We start from the raw sequence: 20183 nt of genomic DNA, 5'->3' as shown, positions 1-20183 counted from the left end.
AATCCATAAGATGGCATCCTATCTCCCTGATGTAGAGGAGACCGCATTGGGTGCAACGGATGCAGTAAATGATATTGGTAAAAGTACAGGTAAATTTCTGACGGATGTGGAAGGGTCCCTTGAAACCTTGGACGGAGGTGAGGGGAGTGGTGTGAGTACAGGTTGTGCACTTCCTGCGGTGGCAGGAAACGGTGCCAGGAGTGGAGTGTGGGCTAGTGGCGCGGACCTGACGAGGAAGTCGCATTGGGATGGTCTCTCCAGAACACTGATAGGAGTGGGGAGGGAAATATATCTTTGGTGCTGGGGTCCGTTTGGAGGTTGCGGAAGTAGCAGAGAATGATGCGATGTATGCGGAGGTTGGTACAAGGGAAGGTGAGGACCAAGGGGGTTCTGTCCTTGTTGCGTTGGGAGGGGTAGGGTTCAAGGGCAGTCGTGTGTGAAGTAGAGGAGATGTGCTGGAGGACATCGTGGGAAGAGAAGTTGCGCTGGAGGACCACATGGGAAGAGAAGTTGCGATCTTGAAAGGAGGTGGCCATCTGGAACTTTGAGGTGGAATTGGTCATCCTAGGAACAGATGCGGCGGAGGAATTAGGAATAAGGGATGGTGTTTTTACAGGAGGTAGGGTGGGAGGATATGTAGCCTCGGTAGCTGTGGGGGGTTGGTGGGCTTGTAATAGATGTCTGTGGTTAGTCAGTCATCAGAGGTGGTAATGGAGAGGTCCAGGAAGTGGAGGAACATGTTTGAGATGGTCCTGGTAAATTTGAGGTTGGGATGGAAGGTGTTGGTAAAGTTGATGATCTATTCTACCTCCTCGTGGGAGCATGAGGTGGTGCCAATATAGTCATCGATGCAGCGGAGGAACAGGTGGAAGCTGGTGCTCGTGTAACTGCGGAAGATGGACTGTTCCATGTACCCGACAAACAGACAGGCATTGTTGGGTCCCATGCACCTTTGTTTTGGAAGGAGTTGTTGAGGGTGAGGACCAGTTCAGCCAGGTGGATGAGGGTGTTGGTGGAAGGGCACTGTTTGAGACAGTGAGAGCAAAAAAGGAGGGCTTGGAGACCTATGTCGTCGTGGAATATGAGGCATTCTTCTTCCAGGCATCAGGTGATAATGGTTTGGCAGTGGAGGAGGCCCAGGACCTGCATGTCCTTGATGGAGTGGGAGGGGGAGTTGAAGTGTTCAGCCATAGGGTAGTGGGGTTTCTGGGTGCAGGTGTCCCAGAGATGTTCTCCGAAACAATCCACAAGAAGGTGTCCTGTCTCCCCAGTGTAGAGGAGACCAGACCTGTGTGCAAAAACGAGATGTTCGGCTGATTGAAATATCTTTCAATTAGAAACAAATCTATGTTGAAATTAAACAAACTTGGAAAAAGTGAACTTATGTCGGTTGCTTGTTAATATTTGTGTTTTCTTTATATTTTTTCTCAACCATCTTATAGACAAAAGAGAAGGAACTCATGGAGTTGAGTAAAGCAGTAAATGAGAGTAGATCAAAGATGGATGTGGCTCAGTCTGAACTAGATATCTACCTAAGTCAGCACAAATTTGCTTTGGACCAACTCAACCAGGCTAAGGAAACCCTGGCTACTAATATTGACACACTTAAAGAAAGAAAGGCAACAATTAAAGACATGGAAATAAAAATACCACAGTGTGAGCAAGAACTGCTGAAGGTGAGATGAGTAGGTTTGTTTGTATTTTGATTGTATGTATTAGCAAATTAAATGTCTTCTATTGAGTTATTAATGGTATGGATTAAAGTTTGCGTAGATGCAGTGTTCTGAAGCAGTGTCATACTGGACTCTATCTGGGCATTTCAATTGAAGGGAAATTAAAAGATTCAAGAAAAGATTTTCTTTTTTCTTCTGGATTAGTAAGCCTCGTCAGTAAGGAGAGATCCCAACCAGAATGAGAGACAACCCGAATGAGTACATCGTTTGGGACTTGAATCCGGGTCTCTCAGTCCGGGAGTAAGGACATTACCTTTGCACCACAAGAGGGGGCCCTTGATGAGGTGCTTTTTCCTTGCTTTATTTTTGGCTCATAATTTGTCGGATATTTTAATTGGTTATTTGAAGCCCAAGTTCAGGGGCCCAGAAATTGTAGGTAAACTAAGTTCGTTTGGTAATAGCTACTAATTTAACAATCTATTCTACGTTACTTTCAGATTGAAGGTAAATAGTGAAAACTTTTACAGGCTACAAACTAAAAGACCAGTAAGAATTTTTTAAAAATCAAATTAAGAACTAAAAATTAAAATAGAGATGCCAGGCTATGATGTGGGAGTTGCTGGACCCCACTGTGATTTATAGTGACCACATCTGTAGTAAGTGTTGTTTGCTTGAGGAACTCCGTTTTAGAGTTGATGAGCTGGAATCCGAACTTTGAAAACAGTGACCCATCAGGGACAGGAGAGTTACATGAATGCAATGTTTCAGGAGACAGTCACACCCCTGAGATTAACTGCTTTAAATTCAGTCAGTGGTCAGGGACAGAAGAGTGATGAGGAGCAAGGCAGAGGAATCCAGGAGGTAGAGCTTCAGGAGCCTCAGCTGTTGAGTTTGTCTGACAGGTTTGAAATTCTTGATGCCAATGTGGATGAGTGGGGGACTGTAAGGAAGACAAGCAAACTAACTATAGTACCATGGTACAGGGAGCCATTCAAGATGGAGGAGAAAAGAGAAATGTATTTGTAATCAGGAATCGTATAATCCGAGGAATGGAAGATGGATAATGTTGATATTATGTTCATCTTTGCTTAAAATTTGCACCGTCGTTTTGAAGCCATCAAAGTAAAGATACAATCTTAAAACGTTTTGTTTAGTTTCATTTTATTGGTTTCCTAATGATTAAACCAGTTCTCTGTGGCCAAGATCGAAAGTCCCAAAGGCTGGTGCCAGATTCAGAATATCTCATCTGGGTCTGCCGAGGAACTTGGAGTGGGAAGGGAAAGCTGTTGCAGTCCATGTAGGTATCAATGATACAGGTAGAAAGAATCAAGAGGTTTTCTTTGTTATTCATTCATGGTATGAGTGTTGCTGACTAGGCCAGCATTCATTCCCCATTCCTAATTGCCCAGTGGACAGATACGAGTCAACCAGATTGCTGTGGGTCTGGAGTCACATGTACACCAGACCAGGTAAGGACAGCAGTTTCCTTCCCTAAAGGACAACAGTCAATCAGATGGGTTTTTCTGACAATTGACAATGGATTCATGGTCATGATTAGACTCTTATTCCCAGATGTTTATTGAATTCAAATTCCATCTTCTGTCATGTGGAAATTATAACCCGAGTCCCCAGGACCTTACCTGGATGTGGATTAAACTCCACCTATGATACCACTAGGCCATTACCCTTTCTTCTGCCGAGTGTATGAGCAGCTAGAGGTTAAATTGAAACGGTATTGATTTCTAATTAGCAGCTGAGTTATGAGCAAATTGGCACAGCGTCAAAAATATTGTGGTCAGAGTCCTACAGCACAGAGACAGTTGCTTTGGCCCAAACTGATCTGTGCTGACCAAAATGTCCATCCATGCTAACCCCATTTCCCTGCACTTGCCTCAAATCCTTCCAAACTTTTCCTATCCATGGATTTTTCCAAATGCCTTTTAAATGTTCATATACTCACCTCAGCCCCTTCTGCTGGCAGGTCATTCTATGTGTGTACCACCCTCTTTTTAAAAAAAAAAGTTGCCTCTCTGATTTTCATTTATTCTTTCCCCTCTAACCTTAAACTGATGCTCTCCCGTCCTCTATTTCCCAAAATGACTGAGTGCATTCACCCTTTCCATGTCTCATGATCGTATAAACTTCTATAAGAACATCCCTCAGTCTCTTACACTTGAAAGAAAAATGTTCTGCTTGTCCAACCTCTCCCTATAACACAGTTCCTTGAGTCCTGGCAACACCTTTGTAAATTTCTTGTGCACTCTTTCCAGCTTAGTAACATCCTTCCTAGATCAGATGACCAAAATTGAACACGTATTCCAAGTGTGGCCTCACCAACATCCTATACAACTGTGAAATAACTTCCTAACTTCTGTAGTCAATGCCCTGACTGAAGGCCAGTGTACCAAAAGCCTCCTTCACTGGTCTGTTTACTTGTGACTCGACTTTCAGAGAACCGTGCACCTGAATTCCAAGGTTTCACGACACGCCTTAAGACCCTATGAAATTCCTACCTTGATTTGACTTTTCAAAATACAACACTTTACACTTATCTATATTAAACTCCATTTGCCATTTCTTAGCCAAGTCCCCAGCTGATCAAGATCCTGCTGCAATTTCTGATTGCCACCTTCACTGTGAATGATATGTTATAGGTAATCATGTGGCTTAAAAATTGGTGTGGAAGAAACTGGTTCGAATTCATTGGACATTGTCATCAGTACGCTTGCCTTTATTAGTCAGTGCATTGAGTTCAGGAATTGGGATGTAATGTTGCAGTAGTACAGGATGTTGGTTCAGCCACTTCTGGAATACTCTGTTCAGTTCTGGTCTATGCTATAGGGAAGATGTTGTAGCTCGGGTGCTCGTTGTTGTGGTTCTGTTCGCCGAGTTGGAAGTTTTTGTTGCAAACATTTCGTCCCCTGGCTAGGCGACATCATCAGTGCTTGGGAGCCTCCTGCGAAGCGCTTCTTTGATGTTTCCTCCGGTGTTTATAGTGGTCTGTCCCTGCCGCTTCCGGTTGTCAGTTTCAGCCGTCCGCTGTAGTGGTTGGTATATTGGGTCCAGGTTGATGTGTTTGTTGATGGAGTTTGTAGATGAATGCCATGCCTCTAGGAATTCCCTGGCTGTTCTCTGTCTGGCTTGCCCTATGATAGTAGTGTTGTCCCAGTCGAATTCATGTTGCTTGTTGTCTGCGTGTGTGGCTACTAAGGATAGCTGGTCATCGACGCCACACTCACAGGAATCCGATTCACGAGAGAAGAAGAAAAGGATAGCCAACTCCCATTCCTAGACGTGATGGTGCAGAGAACACCGAACGGAGAATTCACTACAAGGGTATACAGGAAAGCCACACACACAGACCAAGTCCTAAACTATGAAAGTAACCACCCCAACACACACAAACGAAGCTGCATCAGGACACTATTCAAAAGGGCCACAACACACTGCAGTACACCAGAACTGCAAAAAGAAGAAGAGGAACACCTACACAAGGTATTCGCCAAAAACGGATACCCGCGCAACTTCATCAACAGATGCCTAAGAGAAAGACCACGGAACGAGGACATACCACAATCAAAAGGACTAGCCACACTACCATACATCAGGAGCATCTCGGAACTGACTTCCAGACTACTCCGACCCCTAGGACTCATAACGGCACACAAACCAACAGCCACGCTCAGACAACAACTCACCAGAACGAAGGACCCGATACCCAACATGAGCAAGACGAATGTAGTGTACAAAATACCATGCAAGGACTGCACTAAACACTATAAAGGACAAACAGGAAGACCGCTAACAATCCGCATACATGAACATCAACAAGCCACGAAACGACACGACCAGCTTTCCTTAGTAGCCACACACGCTGACAACAAGCAACATGAATTCGACTGGGACAACACTACTATCATAGGGCAAGCCAGACAGAGAACAGCCAGGGAATTCCTAGAGGCATGGCATTCATCCACAAACTCCATCAACAAACACATCGACCTGGACCCAATATACCAACCACTACAGCGGATGGCTGAAACTGACAACCGGAAGCGGCAGGGACAGACCACTATAAACACCGGAGGAAACATCAAAGAAGCGCTTCGCAGGAGGCTCCCAAGCACTGATGATGTCGCCTAGCCAGAGGACGAAACGTTTGCAACAAAAACTTCCAGCTCGGCGAACAGAACCACAACAAAGAATTATATACCTGAACCCCTAGGACCCTCTGTTCTGCATGCAATTACTTATAGATTCATAGAATCGCAGTTATACAGCACTGAAACAGACCATTCATCAACCAGATATCCTAAATTAATCTAGTCCCAATAACCAGCATTTGGCCCAAATCCTTTCCTATTCATGTACCCATCCAAGTGCATTTTACATATAATTGTACCTGCCTCCACCACTTCCTGGGGCAGCTCATTCCCTGCAGACACTACCCTCTGTGGAAAAAGTTGCGCCTTCAGTCCCTTTTATATCTTTCCCTTCTCACCTTAAACTTAAGCCCTCTAATTTTGGACACTCCTACGCACGGAAAAACACTGTGGCTATTCGCCATATCTGCGCCCTCTCATGATTTTGCAGACGTCTGTAAGGTCACCTCTCAGTCTCTGACATTCCAGGGGAAATTGCCCTAGTCTATTCAGTCTTTCTTGACAGAACAAACCCTCCAACCCCAGCAACATTCTTGTAAATCTTTTCTGCAAAACATCTATACTATAGCAGGGAGACCAGAAGTGAATGCAGTATTCTAAAGTGTAACCAATATCTTGTCTCGTTGCAACATGACCTCCCAACTCCTATATTTGATGCACTGACCAATAAAGGCAAACTTAACCAAACACCGTCTTCACTATGCTGTCTACCTGTAACTCCACTTTTAAGGAACCTTGAACTTGCATCCCAGGGTCTCTCTGCTCGGCAACACTTGCCCAGGACTCAACCATTAAGTGTAGAAATCCTGCCCTGATTTTACCTTAACAAAAATGCAGAACATCACATTTATCTAAATTAAACTCCATCTGCCATTTCTCAGCCCATCTGATCAAGGCTACGTTGTCCTCTGGGATAACCTGCTTCAATAACCACTACACCACCAATTTTGGTGTCCTCTGCAAACTTACGTACTCAAATATTTTAGTATTCAATTTTAATAGTATAGTGTGGAGCATCTATGGGTTTTTTTAAACAGCTTTTTCATGCAGAAAGTGAATTGAAAACTTCCAGAGTTCTTGGCACAGAGGAATTTTCTTTTGCAGTAATAGCTGTAAAACTGCAGATCTTAGAGGATAGATCCTTTCTGAATTGAAAATTTTAACCAAGTGCTTTCTATCCTTTCTAGGATGAAAAGGAACTTGAAAAAATAATCCATTCTGAAGCTCAAATCCGAAATAATGTCTATGAACTGCGACAAAAAGTTGAAGAAGCAAAGAGTTCCCTCACTGTAAATCGCAGCTGGGGTAGAGTTTTGGAGGCAGTCATGCAACAGAAGAATACTGGTAAAATTGCTGGAATCTATGGAAGACTAGTAAGGAGATTTTGTTTCAAGTGTATACAAAGTTATGTAAACAAAAGAACCCAATCTTGTTTGGGGGAATGACTTGTGTGATTTTGTGGTGTGAAATGCTTGTATTGTTTTAGGGTGATTTGGGTGCTATTGAGGAAAAGTATGATGTTGCCATTTCCTCCAGTTGTGGTGCCCTGGATAACATTGTTGTGGACACAATTGATACTGCTCAAGAATGCGTTAAATTTCTGAAGAAACAAAATATTGGAGTAGCAACTTTTATTTGCTTAGATAAGGTATGCTGAATTATGTATAAATTACAGTCATAATGTTTTTTGATTATTTTAACAATTATTTGAACTTTGCCATTGTTGGGAGTCTGGTGACTTTTTAAATGCTCTTCAGATGAAAGTTTGGGAGAGAAACATGGGCAAGATCCAAACTCCAGAAAAAGTTCCCCGTCTCTTTGATATGGTCAAAATAAGCGATGAGGCTATTCGTCCTGCTTTTTACTTTGCACTTCGGGACACACTTGTTGCTAAGGATCTAGAACAGGCAACACGTGTTGCATTCCAAAAGGACAAGCGCTGGAGAGTCGTCACCATGGAAGGACAGATAATAGAACAATCAGGTATGGAAAGTGTATTATGATTTCTTCCTAGCCATTTGAAGGATGTGTTACCTATGTTTTCAGATGTACATGTTAAACTTAATTTCATTTGTCCCTTTTATGGTCTATTAATTTAAGCAATGAACTGGTAATTATAGTACTTTAACCTGGAAAAATAAATGTCTTCAGAAGTCAAGATTCTTTGACATAATTATAACTGATTTTCTTTTAAGACCTTTAGTGTCATTGGTTCATGTTTGGCCATCTGCATTTCGAGACATATATTTAAAAAGACAATTACAGACATTTCCTATTGGTTAAATAAGTTTCCATGCTGCATTCAAAAACTTACAAACTCAATTTGCATGTTTTCACACCAGACAGGTTGTTGATTTGTTACTTATGTAGTTCAGAATTTGTGACCTATTAGAGAAAGAACAGCTTTAACCCAAATGCATCTTGGCAGAATAAATTTGCATTATATGCTACACTTGTCATTACAAGCAATTTTGATTTCCCACAGAGTTGAATTATTGCTAGGATAATTTTGTGTTACATTTTGGCAAAGGATATACAAAGATATGGGGGCTTGATTTAATATGTAAACAAAGAGCTTGAATTTCTCAGTTTTTCAGAGGATGCAAATATATTCCTAGCCCAGGAAACAACTGCATAAATCCTCAGCTAAATCAAATAAGTTCAGGAGAACGAATGGTAGCCTAGTTCTAGAGAGCAAGGAATGTCCATAGACAAAGGGGTTGGAAATTCATGGTGTATGACTGGCCAGCATATTTACCTATTTTATGGAGGTCAATGTAAGTTGCCAGCCAGAAACCAGCCAGCAGCTAAGAAGCACTGCTGCTTCTTCATGTTCCACGTCAACAGGTTTTTAAACAATAAAGCTAATTGTCCTTTTGGAGGTGACCTTTGTTCTGGGCAATCTGGTTTCATTCTAGGTGGTGGGTGCGAAAGCGAGCATTGGGCCAATCATCATTTACCAGGGGTCTGTTGTCTGTTTTGTGTAGTGATTTGGATACTGGAGAAATTGGATGCAATATTTTATTCAAGCCATTATTATATTCATGGTGTGACCATCTCATTCAATTTGTTTGAACACCCAAATTTTGATTTTTTTAATTGAGTTTTTTGTCTACTATCTTTTGACCTGATAAAGACATTTAAAGAAAATGGAGGAGTTATATATTTGCTCTCCAGATCTTTCTGCATAAGCCCTACCAGTTGTGCATGTCCTCTTTTCAACCCAGAATTAACTGTAAGGTTTTTTTCAGAAATGTGGTAAATGTTTAAGCATCATTCAGCAAGGATCTTTCCAACAATGAAAGACAAAGAGATTCATGAAAGAATAAAATTGACTTCCCTTGGAGGGGTAGACCATGAAAGCAGCTTTGAACACCTTGGAATCTTTTGATCATAGCATGGATCAAAATAGTTATTTAAGGCAGATAGTTAAAATGTTACTGGAATATATCTGCTGAGAATTAATGAAGTATCTCCTTAAATGAGTGCAGCTGCTTCTTTACTGCTGTGGTTTTAACTTATTTTCCCAGTTCAATGAAGCAGACGCTTGCCTCTGTGCCCAAATGGTTGCCTTTTAAGTATTTTCAGACCCAAACCTTTGACCCACAAACAGAATGTGATGTATCATTGTATAGTGATCACATTTGCTCGGAACATGATCTATCATGCTGTGATCTACTATATGATCATTAATCCCTTTTCCTTGTACATTACCAGTTCAAAGATTGCATCCTCTATTTTCAGAAACTTACCTGAGTATGTTCAATTAACTCATTGTTCACAACGATGCAGCATGTGTTAAAATCTGTTTGATGCGTGCTAGATTTATATAAACATTCATATTTTTCTCCAAGGCTTCATACTATCAGTACTTGGTTATGTCTCTTCCAGTCCAACTTGCCCTGCAATGCCAACTGATTAAAGCAATTTTATTAAAATAAAGCTTTAAAAAAATTTAGTAAAATGATGTAGTCTGGCAGGAGAAACAAGAGAGCTTGTTATTTTGAAAGTTATTGCATTCAATTCCAGTGTAGATCTGTTTTCTTATAATTCCATCTTGCTTTAGGTACCATGACTGGTGGTGGAAGAAGAGTTATGAAGGGTAGAATGGGATCTTCATTAGTTGTTGAAATTACTCCAGAAGAGGTAAGTTAATACCCAAAGATTCTCCAGTGCAAAGCAGAATTGCCCAATGAGGCAAAGAGCTTGAGCATTCCTTGTGATGGTCAACAACAGCCCATGAGTACATTTTTGTTATGAGTACATCTGTCACTTACAAATTAACTTTTTTCTGAGAGAGGCCCTTGCTGTGAAAACCAGCATTACTACAAATCTTTGTACCGTTTGTTCAAAAAATCTAATTTTATGCAACACAGGCTAATGAATTAATAATTCTTTGTGGTAGCCATCTCTTTATCTCATCAGTAGGCATATTGATGCAGGTTCAGTTGTGAAATGGTGTGCTTTGATTGCACTGTGAAGATCTAACTATCATTTAAAAGCCATTTGGAAAACCTGAACTAGTCTTAAAACCAACTAAAGGCATTTAGTTTTTAGATATTGCTATGCCTTCATGTGGTAGATTGTACATTACAGTAATTTTACAACTAAGAATGGTGACAAAGCTGGTTCAAGTACCGACTGTCTTGCTGCTAAGCATATATCTTGCACTTATAAACCTTTGTTAATCATACAACCTGTACTTGTAAGTCTTTGTTTATCAATTCCATTGTAAATTTTACTATTCTAGAGCAAAGAAGCGCAGCACAGGAAAAGGTCCTTTGGCCCTCCAAGCCTGTGCTGATCATTATGCCCTAACTAACCTAAAAAACAAACCTTCTGCCTTTTATGTTCGGTCCTTATCCTTGTATTCCCTCCTTATTCATATAACCATCCAGGTGCCTCTTAAATTTTGCTAGTGTGCCTACTTCTACCACCTCTTCGAGGTCACACTCTGTCACTTACAAAAGTGAAAAGATTCTCCCTCACACATCTCTCAAATGTGTTCTCCGCACCCCCCCCACCTCTCTCTCACTCTCTCACACACATTGAACCTGTGCCCCTCAACCCTGGGAGAAAGCCTGTGACTATCCACCCTATCTATGCCTCATAATTTTGTTGACCTCTGTCAGGTCTCTTCTCAGCTACTGTCATTCTAGTGAAAATAGTCCTAGTCTTTTTAATTCCGGGAGGCACAGTGACTCAGTGGTTAGCACTATTGCCTCACAGCACCAGGAGCATGAGTTCGATCCTGGCCTCTGGCAGCTGTGTGTGGAGTTTGCGCATTCCCCCTGTGTCTGCGTGGGTGTCCTCTGGTTTCCTCCCACATTCCAAAAGATGTGCAGGTCAGGTGAACTGGCCGTGCTAAATTGACCATAGTGTTAAGTGCATTAGTCAGGGGTAAATGTAGGGAAATGGGTCTGGGTTGGTTACTGTTCAGAGGGTTGGTGTGGGCTTGTTGGGCCGAAGAGCCCATATCCACACTGTAGGAATTGCAATCTAATCTAATCTTTCCTCATAGTCAGTATCCTTGAGACCAAGCAACATCTTGGCGAGCCTTCTGTGCACTTTCTGCAAAGCTTCCACCTCCTTCTGCTAGTGTGGCGACCAAAACTGCACACAATATTTCAAATACAGTCGAACAAGGGTTTTATATAACTGCAACATAGCTTGCCACCACTTATACTCCATGCCCTGGCCGATGAGGGCAAGCATGCTATATGCTACTTTAATCATCTGTGTTGCCACTTTTAGGATCTAGGCATGCCCAGATCCATCTGTATGTTAATGTTCCTAAGGGTTCTGCCATTTACAGTATAATTCATATCTAAATTTGATCCTCCAAATACATCACCTCCCATTTAAGCTGGTTTAGACTCCATCTGCTACTTCTTTGACCAAGTCACCAATCTATTTATAGCCTGTTGTATCCTTTCACGGTCGTCGGCGCTATCAGCAATTCCACCAATCTTCGTATCATCTGCAAACTTGCTAATCGGATCACCTACATTTTTCTCCAGATCATTTATATATGCTAGAAACAACAGAGGACCTAAGACTGATCCTTGTGGAACACCATTAGTCATCCGTCTCCATTCTGAAAAACACCCTTCCACTGCTACCCCATGTTTTCTATGACCCAAGCCAGTTTTGTATCCATCTAGCCAGCCTACCCCAAATCTCTTGTGATTTTAGTTTTTGTACCAATCTACCATGTGGGGCTAATGTCTTACTAAAGTCCATGTACACTACATCCACAGCCCTTCCCTCATCAATAATCCTTGTCACCTCTTCAAAAAATTCAATCAGATTGATGAGACATGACCTTCCCCATACAAAATCAAGCTGACTGTCACCAAGTAGTCCATTTTCTTCCAAATGTGCAGATACCTTGTCCGCTGGTATCTTGTCTGAGAGCTTCCCCACCACGGATGCAAGCTCACCAGCCTATAATTTCTTGGATTATCCCTGTTTCTTTTCTTAAACAAGGGAACAAAATTGGATAATTTCCAGTCCTCTGGAACCCCACCTGTGTCAGAGAGAATGTGAAGATATCTGCTATGCTCAACTTTGACAATAAGTTGCATTTTCTGTTATGATAAGCTATCTATTCTCTCCTATTTTTGTCCTACAGTTACAAAAGCTCTTTAAATTGCTGGTAACAATGAAATATTGAATTTTGTCCTCAAATAGTCCATTCATGTAGAGAATGAGTGATTCCAAAATTGACCATGTTACTGGTCATAGCTCACTAACTCAGAAAATATAAATCGATGGATTCTTGACAAACTGAATGTTTGAATTATATGTGCTTGTCTTTGCCAGAAAAGATTTTCCATTCATTTTTTAAAAAATAACGTAATGGTTGAGACTGGATTATTTAAACTCCTGTTGTGGCTGTAAAATCTTGTGGCAAGAAGTAAAATAGCAAAAAAATGCATTCATAGTTATTATATGTGCACACTTTGATGCAAACAATTAAAAAATATATATTTTTAATCAATCTGTTTTGACATGTTAGGTCAACCTGCATTGTATTTGGGACTTGAACCTGGGTATCCTGGCTTAGAGATAGTGATGTTACCATTGGGCTTCAAGACCCCTTGTAGCAATTGTTTTAGTAGCTTAATCAAAGCAAAAATAAAATGGTCATGATACACTTCCAGAGCAGTTAGGACTTGAACTCAAATCTTTTGGACCTAAAATAGGGACACTATCACAAGACTTCCACAAAATGTAATGCACTTGGTTTACCAGGTGGTCTCCCATCCAAGCACAAAGCAGGCCTGAAATTGCTTACTTTGAGTTCAGATGAGATTAGGCTTTTTCAGACTAGTATGACTGTAGCAATCTTTTACAGTTATTTTAATCAATCTGCCTGGACATTGTGTGCCTAAGACAGGTGAGACCTGGGCCTCCTGGACAGTTATCACTGCCCCACAAGACCCTCTACAATCCTTTTTAAACTGGGAATATTAATTTGGGCAATAAATTATTCCCAGTCTTCAGCTGCAGTCTCAATACCTATATTCGTAACAATGTGAAATTCTACAACAGTGCAATGACCCATCAAGTGAAGACATAATGATGTTTGAAGTCTTTACAGCCAATCACTAAGTTCAGTAGCGATCCTCTTAAAAGAACCAAAATTGCATTTAAATCACTTGAGTCAAATTTCTAACGCTATTGGTTTTGCATCAGTTATTAAACTTTGCAAGCAGAACTACTGTCTGTCTATGGAGGAGAGTAACTGATGTCCATCAAAGAGCTATGGTGCTGCTATGTTTGTATTTGAGTTCCTTAAATTGAAGGGTTTTTTTTATTAATAGATGGACAAGATGGAGGCTAAATTGCAGAAGGATTTAATAGTGGCACAAAAATACCAAGAACAGAAAAGTCATTTGGAAGAAAAGGTAGTTAAGGAACGGCAGAACATCCGCGAGATGAAAAATACATTGGAAAAATACACAGCAAGCATTCAGGTATATAACTAATTGGTGTTTTGTTAGCATACTTGTGAACTATGGTACCCTTTGAAATATTATATGCTGATCTTAAACATTGGGATGAAATCATGTGATTTACCTTTTAATCTGAATATCTGTTCTTCTCATTTAAGCCTTGATCCATTTTGGCAATTAGAATTAAAGTTTTTTTTAGACTTTTGACACAGCACATTTGTGCAGCAATTCGTGTTTTAAGTGCAGGCTCCATAATTTCTACAAATTCACATTCTGTTGCACAATGTTGCCAAGGTCTTTGTATAAGATTGGTTTCCAAGCCAACTTGCATTTGTTGAATATCTTTTAAGTTGGAAAAATGTTCCAAAGCGTTTGATATGTTGAAAAAGCTGATACGAATTCCTATATGACCAAGGCACATTCAGTGTGATTGTGCTTTGACATGTGAAGTACCCAACTATATGACAGTGGAAAGGTGTTTGTGTAGGATGGTGTGATTAACAGTGTCAAAAAGAATGAAAAGCAGTTATGACAATAATAAACTGGTGCACTAAAGGTCACATGAGAGTTTAACAGCCATTTTACTACTATGTTAAAGTGGAAACGTGATAGATCTGAAGTAATCTGTCTGAAAATTTTGAGAGCAATAATGTGCTAAAGGACTTTGGAGAGGAACCCATTAGAAATGTGTCAGTAGTTAACCAGAATGTGATGAGCTGACAATTGTTGGTTTGTGGGGTAAGTAGGTTGCCTCGTATGGAAAAGCTCAACATGCTAGGCCTGTATCACCTGAAGTTTAGAAGAGCCAGAGGTATCTTAACTGAAACATATAAGATTTTGAGGAGGTGAATGTCAAAAGGATGTTTCCTATTGAGGGAGAATCTAGAATTAGGGGTCTTCCTTCAAAAATAAGAGGCTACCATTTTTTCTGATTGCTGAGAGTCCTTAGAATTCACTTCCTAAAAAAAGTACTGGATGCTGAATCTTTAAACATGCTGAGGTACATAGATTTGTGATTATTATAGGGATGAAAGATTATCAGGGATATAATGTAGAGTTTGAAGTTAAATCAGATCAGTCAAGATCTTGGGGAATGGTGATGCAGCCTTGAATGGCTGAGTAGCCTTATTTTATTCCTTATTCGTACAGGGGGTCTTTAGAGGATGTTTAGTTTACTGGACTAGGTAAAAGACAGGCAAGAGGTGGAAGTAGCTGAATGGGTGGTCTGAATTACCTTCGCACAGAAATCCATGCACTCTTCACATTTATATGGGGAAGCGGGAGTGATGTGGGAAGAGTTGGGCAATGGTTGTCTGCAGTAAAACATGATAATTGCCAGGATCTAGATGTAACACTGAAGTAAAGCTTATAAGCATATTGATGAGAGGATGCTACTGCTTGGAAGTTGCCATCAGGACAATCCAATTAATTCAATAAAGTTCATTTGTTACCACATCTATTCCACAAAATTGATTTAACATGAGCTGGTGCATTGTAAACTGACATTTTTCACAGAGAGGGTGTTGTGTGTATGGAACAAGCTACCAGAGGAAGTGGTGGAGACAGGTGCAATTACTATATTTAAAAAGGCATCTGGATGGGTATATGCATAGAAAGGTTTTAGAGGGATATTGGCCAAATGCTGGCAATGGGACTAAAAATGTTTTTTGCATATCTCGTTGGCATGGACGAGTTGGACCAAAGGATCTGTTTCCGTGCTGTACAACCTGACTCCACATTGCACAGAGTTGTATATGAGATCGTAAAGCATTATAAAGTTGAGCTGAACTGGCCTCTTCAGAGTCAACAGTTCTGATCCAAAGCAACCTGTTGCTCGATATGAAGGGAGTTCTATTGATTTCCAGCTTCTAACAATTGACATTTGGAAAATTTTGCCAATAATTTTGTTCTGTTTAATGCTCCTGTTTAATTTAGGGCCTCACTGAGCAGCAAATTCACTTGACAATTCAAGTAAAAGACTTTGAAGCAAATGTGGCATTGGCAGCTCCTGATCAGAACAAACTGAAAGAGCTGCAGACAACACTGGAAACTTTTAAGAAAGGTTAGTCTCCTTCATATCCATTATTTTTGTGTGTCTAAATTTTGTTTCCTTTCATTTCGGGTTTTGAAAACTTGAAAAGCCACTCTAAAGAGATGAATAATGATCAACAATTCATAATTAACATCAATTAAGTATAATATCTATAAGCAAATTTTGGACCGGGCGCAACTAATTAGGCCTGTCAAGCCCAATCCACTTTTCAATATGTTTGTTGCAAATTTCACATTACCATCTAATCCCAATAAATTATCAACAAGGGATCAATCTATTACTGCCTTGAAAGTATTAAATTGTCTCACTTTGACTACTTTTTGAGGCAGAGTTGCACAGTACTCAGAGAATTTCTGCTTATATCTGTCCTAAAAGTGCAACCCCTAATTTTAAAATAGCATCTCTTCGTTCCAGACTCACTCACAAAAGGAAGTGTCCTTTGTGTCCACCTTGTCAAGATCATTCAAGATCTTAAACTTCAATTAAGTAACACCCCATTCTTTTCAGCTCCAGTGACATCTGCAACATTACAGATGCCACAGTCTTCAGCCAATTCAATTTACTCCACATGACATTAAGAGCGAGCTGAAGGCACTAGATACTTCAAAGACTGGGCCCTGACAAAGTTCCAGCAACAGTTCTGAAGGCTTGTGTTCTAGAACATGCTGTGTAACTAGCCATACTAGTACAGCTACAACACTGACATCTATCCAACAAAACAAATTGACCAATTATGTTCTGTACACAAAAAATACAAATCCAGCCTGGTGAATGCTGGCTAATCTATTCGTGATCATCGATAAAGTCATGGAAGTAATCATCAACACTGCCATCAAGCAGCATATCCTAAGAATAACCTGCTTGCCAATGATCAGTTTGATTTTTGCCAGAGCCACTTACCTCCTGACCTCATAACTACCTTGGTTCAAACATGAACAAAAGAGCTGAAATGCAGAGGTGAAATTAGAGTGACTGTTGTTGCCATCCGGGCTGCATTTGAATGCATATAGCATCAAGGAGCCTTACCAAAACTAGAGTCATTGCAAATCAATGGGTGGAAATTCTCAGCTTCTTGGAGTTCTACCGAGCAAGACAGAAGATGGTTGTGTTATTGGACGTCAGCCATCTGAGCCCCATGGCACCAATGCTAATGTTAATCAGAGGAGTACCCAAGGCCCAGCAATGTTCAGTGCTTCATAAATGGCCTACTCTCCATCATTAAGTCAAAAGTGGGGATGTGCCCTGGTTGTACAATGTTCAGCACCTTTCACAACTCTTTGTTCCTGTCCATTATATGCAGCAAGACCTGTGCATCATCCAGGCTTGGGCTAAAAAAAGTAGCAAGTATTAATTATGCTAAAAGAGTGCCAGACAATGGTCATCTTCAACAAGAGAGAATCTAATCGTCACCCCTTTTTTACATTCAATGGTATTACCATTGTGGAATCCCCGTAATCATTGAGTAGAAACTGATCTGGGCTCGCCATATAAATATGCAAGGACTGTGTCAAACACCAGGAATCCTGCAATGCATAACTCTCTTCCTGATTCCACAGTCTGTCCACATCAAATAGACTGCATTCGTTCAATAAGAAGCTCATTACAGCTTTTACAGCAACTAGGAATGGGACATAAGTGCTCATCCAGCCAGCAATGACTCTCTCCCATGTATCAAACAAAAAACCGAGACAATGTTATTGTGCCTCATGAGACAACTAACGTGGCTTTGTGTGTGGGAAATCATGTCTCTCAAACTTGATTGAGTTTTTTGAAGTAGTAGCAAAGAGGATTGATGAGGGCAGAATGGTGGACATGATCTTTAGGGACTTCCATAGGGCATTCAACAAGGTTCCCCATGGGAGACTGGTTAGCAAGGTTAGATCTCATGGAATACAGGGAGAACTAGACATTTGGATACAGAGCTGGCTCAAAGGTAGAAGACCGAGGAAGGTGGTGGTGGAAGGTTGTTTTTCAGACTGGAAGCCTGTGACCAGTGGAGTGCCACAAGGATTGGTGCTGGGTCCTGTACTTTTCATCATTTATATAAATGATTTGGATGTGAACATAAGAGGTATAGTTAGTAAGTTTGCAGATGACACCAAAATTAGAGATGTAGTGGACAGCGAAGAAGGTATCTCCAATTAAAACAGGATCTTGATCAGATGGGCCATTGGGCTGAAAAGTGGCAGGTGGAGTTTAATTTAGGTAAACATGGGGTGCTGCATTTTGGGAAAGCAAATCTTAGCAGGACTTATGCACTTAATGGTAAGATCTAGAGTGTTACTGAACAAAGAGACCTTGGAGTACAGGTTCATAGCTCCTTGAAGGTGGAGTCGCAGGTAGATAGGATAGTGAAGAAGGCTTTTGGTATGCTTTCTTTTATTGGTCAGAGTATTGAGTACAGGAGTTGGGAGGTCATGTTGCGACTGTACAGGACATTGGTTAGGCCACTGTTGGAATATGCATGCAGTTCTAGTCTCCTTCTTATCGGAACGATGTTGTGAAACTTGAAAGGGTTCAAAGAAGATTTACAAGGCTGTTGCCAGGGTTGGAGGATTTGAGCTATAGGGAGAGGTTGAATAGGCTAGAGTTGTTTTCCCTGGAGCGTCTGAGGCTGAGGGGTGACCTTATAGTGAGGGGCATGGATAGGATAAATAGACAAAGTATTTTCCCTGGAGTCGGGGAGTCCAGAATTAGAGGGCATATGTTAGTCTTCAATTCTTGTAATAAAAGGGAACATTCTATTAGCTGCCTTTATCACTTGTGTATATATTAATATTCTGTGACTCATGACGAGAACCCCCTCAGATCTCTGCATGTCTGAATTGTGCAGTCAGTTCTCTGTTTGAGTAACACTTTGCCAAAATGAGTAATTTCACGTTTTCCCACGTTATACTTCACATCTGTAAGGTTTTTTTTGTCCACTTCCTTAATCAATCCATATTGGTCTTTACCCTTGTTATGTCATCTTCATAATATACTTGCCTACCTATCTTTGAATCATTGCAAATTTTAGGCACCTGGAAAAAGACCCATTTATGCAAACTGTTTTCTGTCAGTCAGCCAGTCTTCTATCACTGCTAATATGGGAGGGAGGGAAGGAGAAGAGCATATGTTGGGATAGTGAGCATGTATGTAAGGGAGGCGAATAACCAATAAGTTGATGTGGGGGAAGGGTTTGTGAGTATGAGAGACCACCCAAGTCTATGAACCTGAGTAATCTTTTCCCTTTCCTCCTCCTCCTCCTCTTCTTCCCCCACAATCTCTTCCCTCCAACTCCTCTACAGTGAGCTTCGTTATGTACGTTGTTTCATAGATAACATTAATAATTTATAGATTCAAATAGTGAATATACTTCAGACAGATAAAACAGAAGTTTTATGAATAAAAAGGAATTAGGTGTTCCTTAAGAGCAATAAATACTATTCAACTAACCCTCATCTACCAAATACATGGCAATGATTTGGAGGATATGCATACCCCTTGTTTAACACTGACACTGATGATAACTCAGCAATGTTATCATGAATCTGAAATAAAATCTTAAATTGATTTGTTGTCTTGTGAATTTAGTTTATCAAAGCATTCTACATTAGAGTTAATGAAATAAATTATTTGAAATGGAATGATTCAGAGTAACTTTATAAGAAATTCAAAATTTAATTTAATTCCCTAGTCTATTGTATAAAAAGTAATTCATGCAGTTAAATAGCTTTACAGCTCTGAATCTTGTTTGCAATGTTTTGACAAATGGAAACTAACACTATTGTGGGCGGCACGGTGGCACAGTGGTTAGCACTGCTGCCTCACAGCGCCAGAGACCCGGGTTCAACTCCCGCCTCAGGCGACTCTGTGTGGAGTTTGCACATACTCCCCGTGTCTGCGTGGGTTTCCTCCGGGTGCTCCGGTTTCCTCCCACAATCCAAAAATGTGCAGATTAGGTGAATTGGCCATGCTAAATTGCCCGTAGTGTTAGGTGAAGGGGTAAATGTAGGAGTATGGGTCTGGGTGGTATACGCTTCGGCGGGTCGGTGTGGACTTGTTGGGCCGAAGGGCCTGTTTCCACACTGTAAGTAATCTAATCTAATCTAATCTTTTCCAGAGTATGAAAAGGCTGCAGCAATGGCTGGTAAAGTTGAGACAGAGGTTAAACGATTACACACCCTTATTATTGACATCAACAGTAAAAAGCTTAAAACCCAACAGGATAAACTCGACCAACTTAACAAACAAATTGATGATTGTGCCTCATCCATCACAAAGGCTCGGGTTGCAATTAAAACAGCAGAAAGGTAAGTTTTATTTACTGTTTGCCTGTGCACTTTTATTGGCA

The 20183-nt window shown here is 40.7% G+C and overlaps 1 protein-coding gene across 1 annotated transcript in view; it reads left to right on the top strand.

Annotated features, from left to right (window-relative positions):
- Positions 1-20183, top strand: part of smc4 (structural maintenance of chromosomes 4) — a 72235-nt gene that overhangs the window by 32291 nt on the left and 19761 nt on the right. The window contains exons 11-18 of the mRNA XM_087993641.1: positions 1443-1676; positions 7024-7209; positions 7323-7484; positions 7594-7819; positions 9903-9982; positions 13666-13818; positions 15733-15859; positions 19953-20142. Of these exons, the coding sequence (XP_087849767.1) occupies positions 1443-1676; positions 7024-7209; positions 7323-7484; positions 7594-7819; positions 9903-9982; positions 13666-13818; positions 15733-15859; positions 19953-20142 (1358 nt within the window). The remainder of the gene's footprint in view (positions 1-1442; positions 1677-7023; positions 7210-7322; positions 7485-7593; positions 7820-9902; positions 9983-13665; positions 13819-15732; positions 15860-19952; positions 20143-20183) is intronic.

This window comes from Chiloscyllium plagiosum, unplaced genomic scaffold (genome assembly GCF_037043375.1).
Source record: "Chiloscyllium plagiosum isolate Xiang-an unplaced genomic scaffold, Cpla_swu_hap1 HiC_scaffold_13, whole genome shotgun sequence".
NCBI classification, from domain to species: domain Eukaryota; kingdom Metazoa; phylum Chordata; class Chondrichthyes; order Orectolobiformes; family Hemiscylliidae; genus Chiloscyllium; species Chiloscyllium plagiosum.
This window is presented reverse-complemented; position numbering and strand designations above follow the sequence as displayed.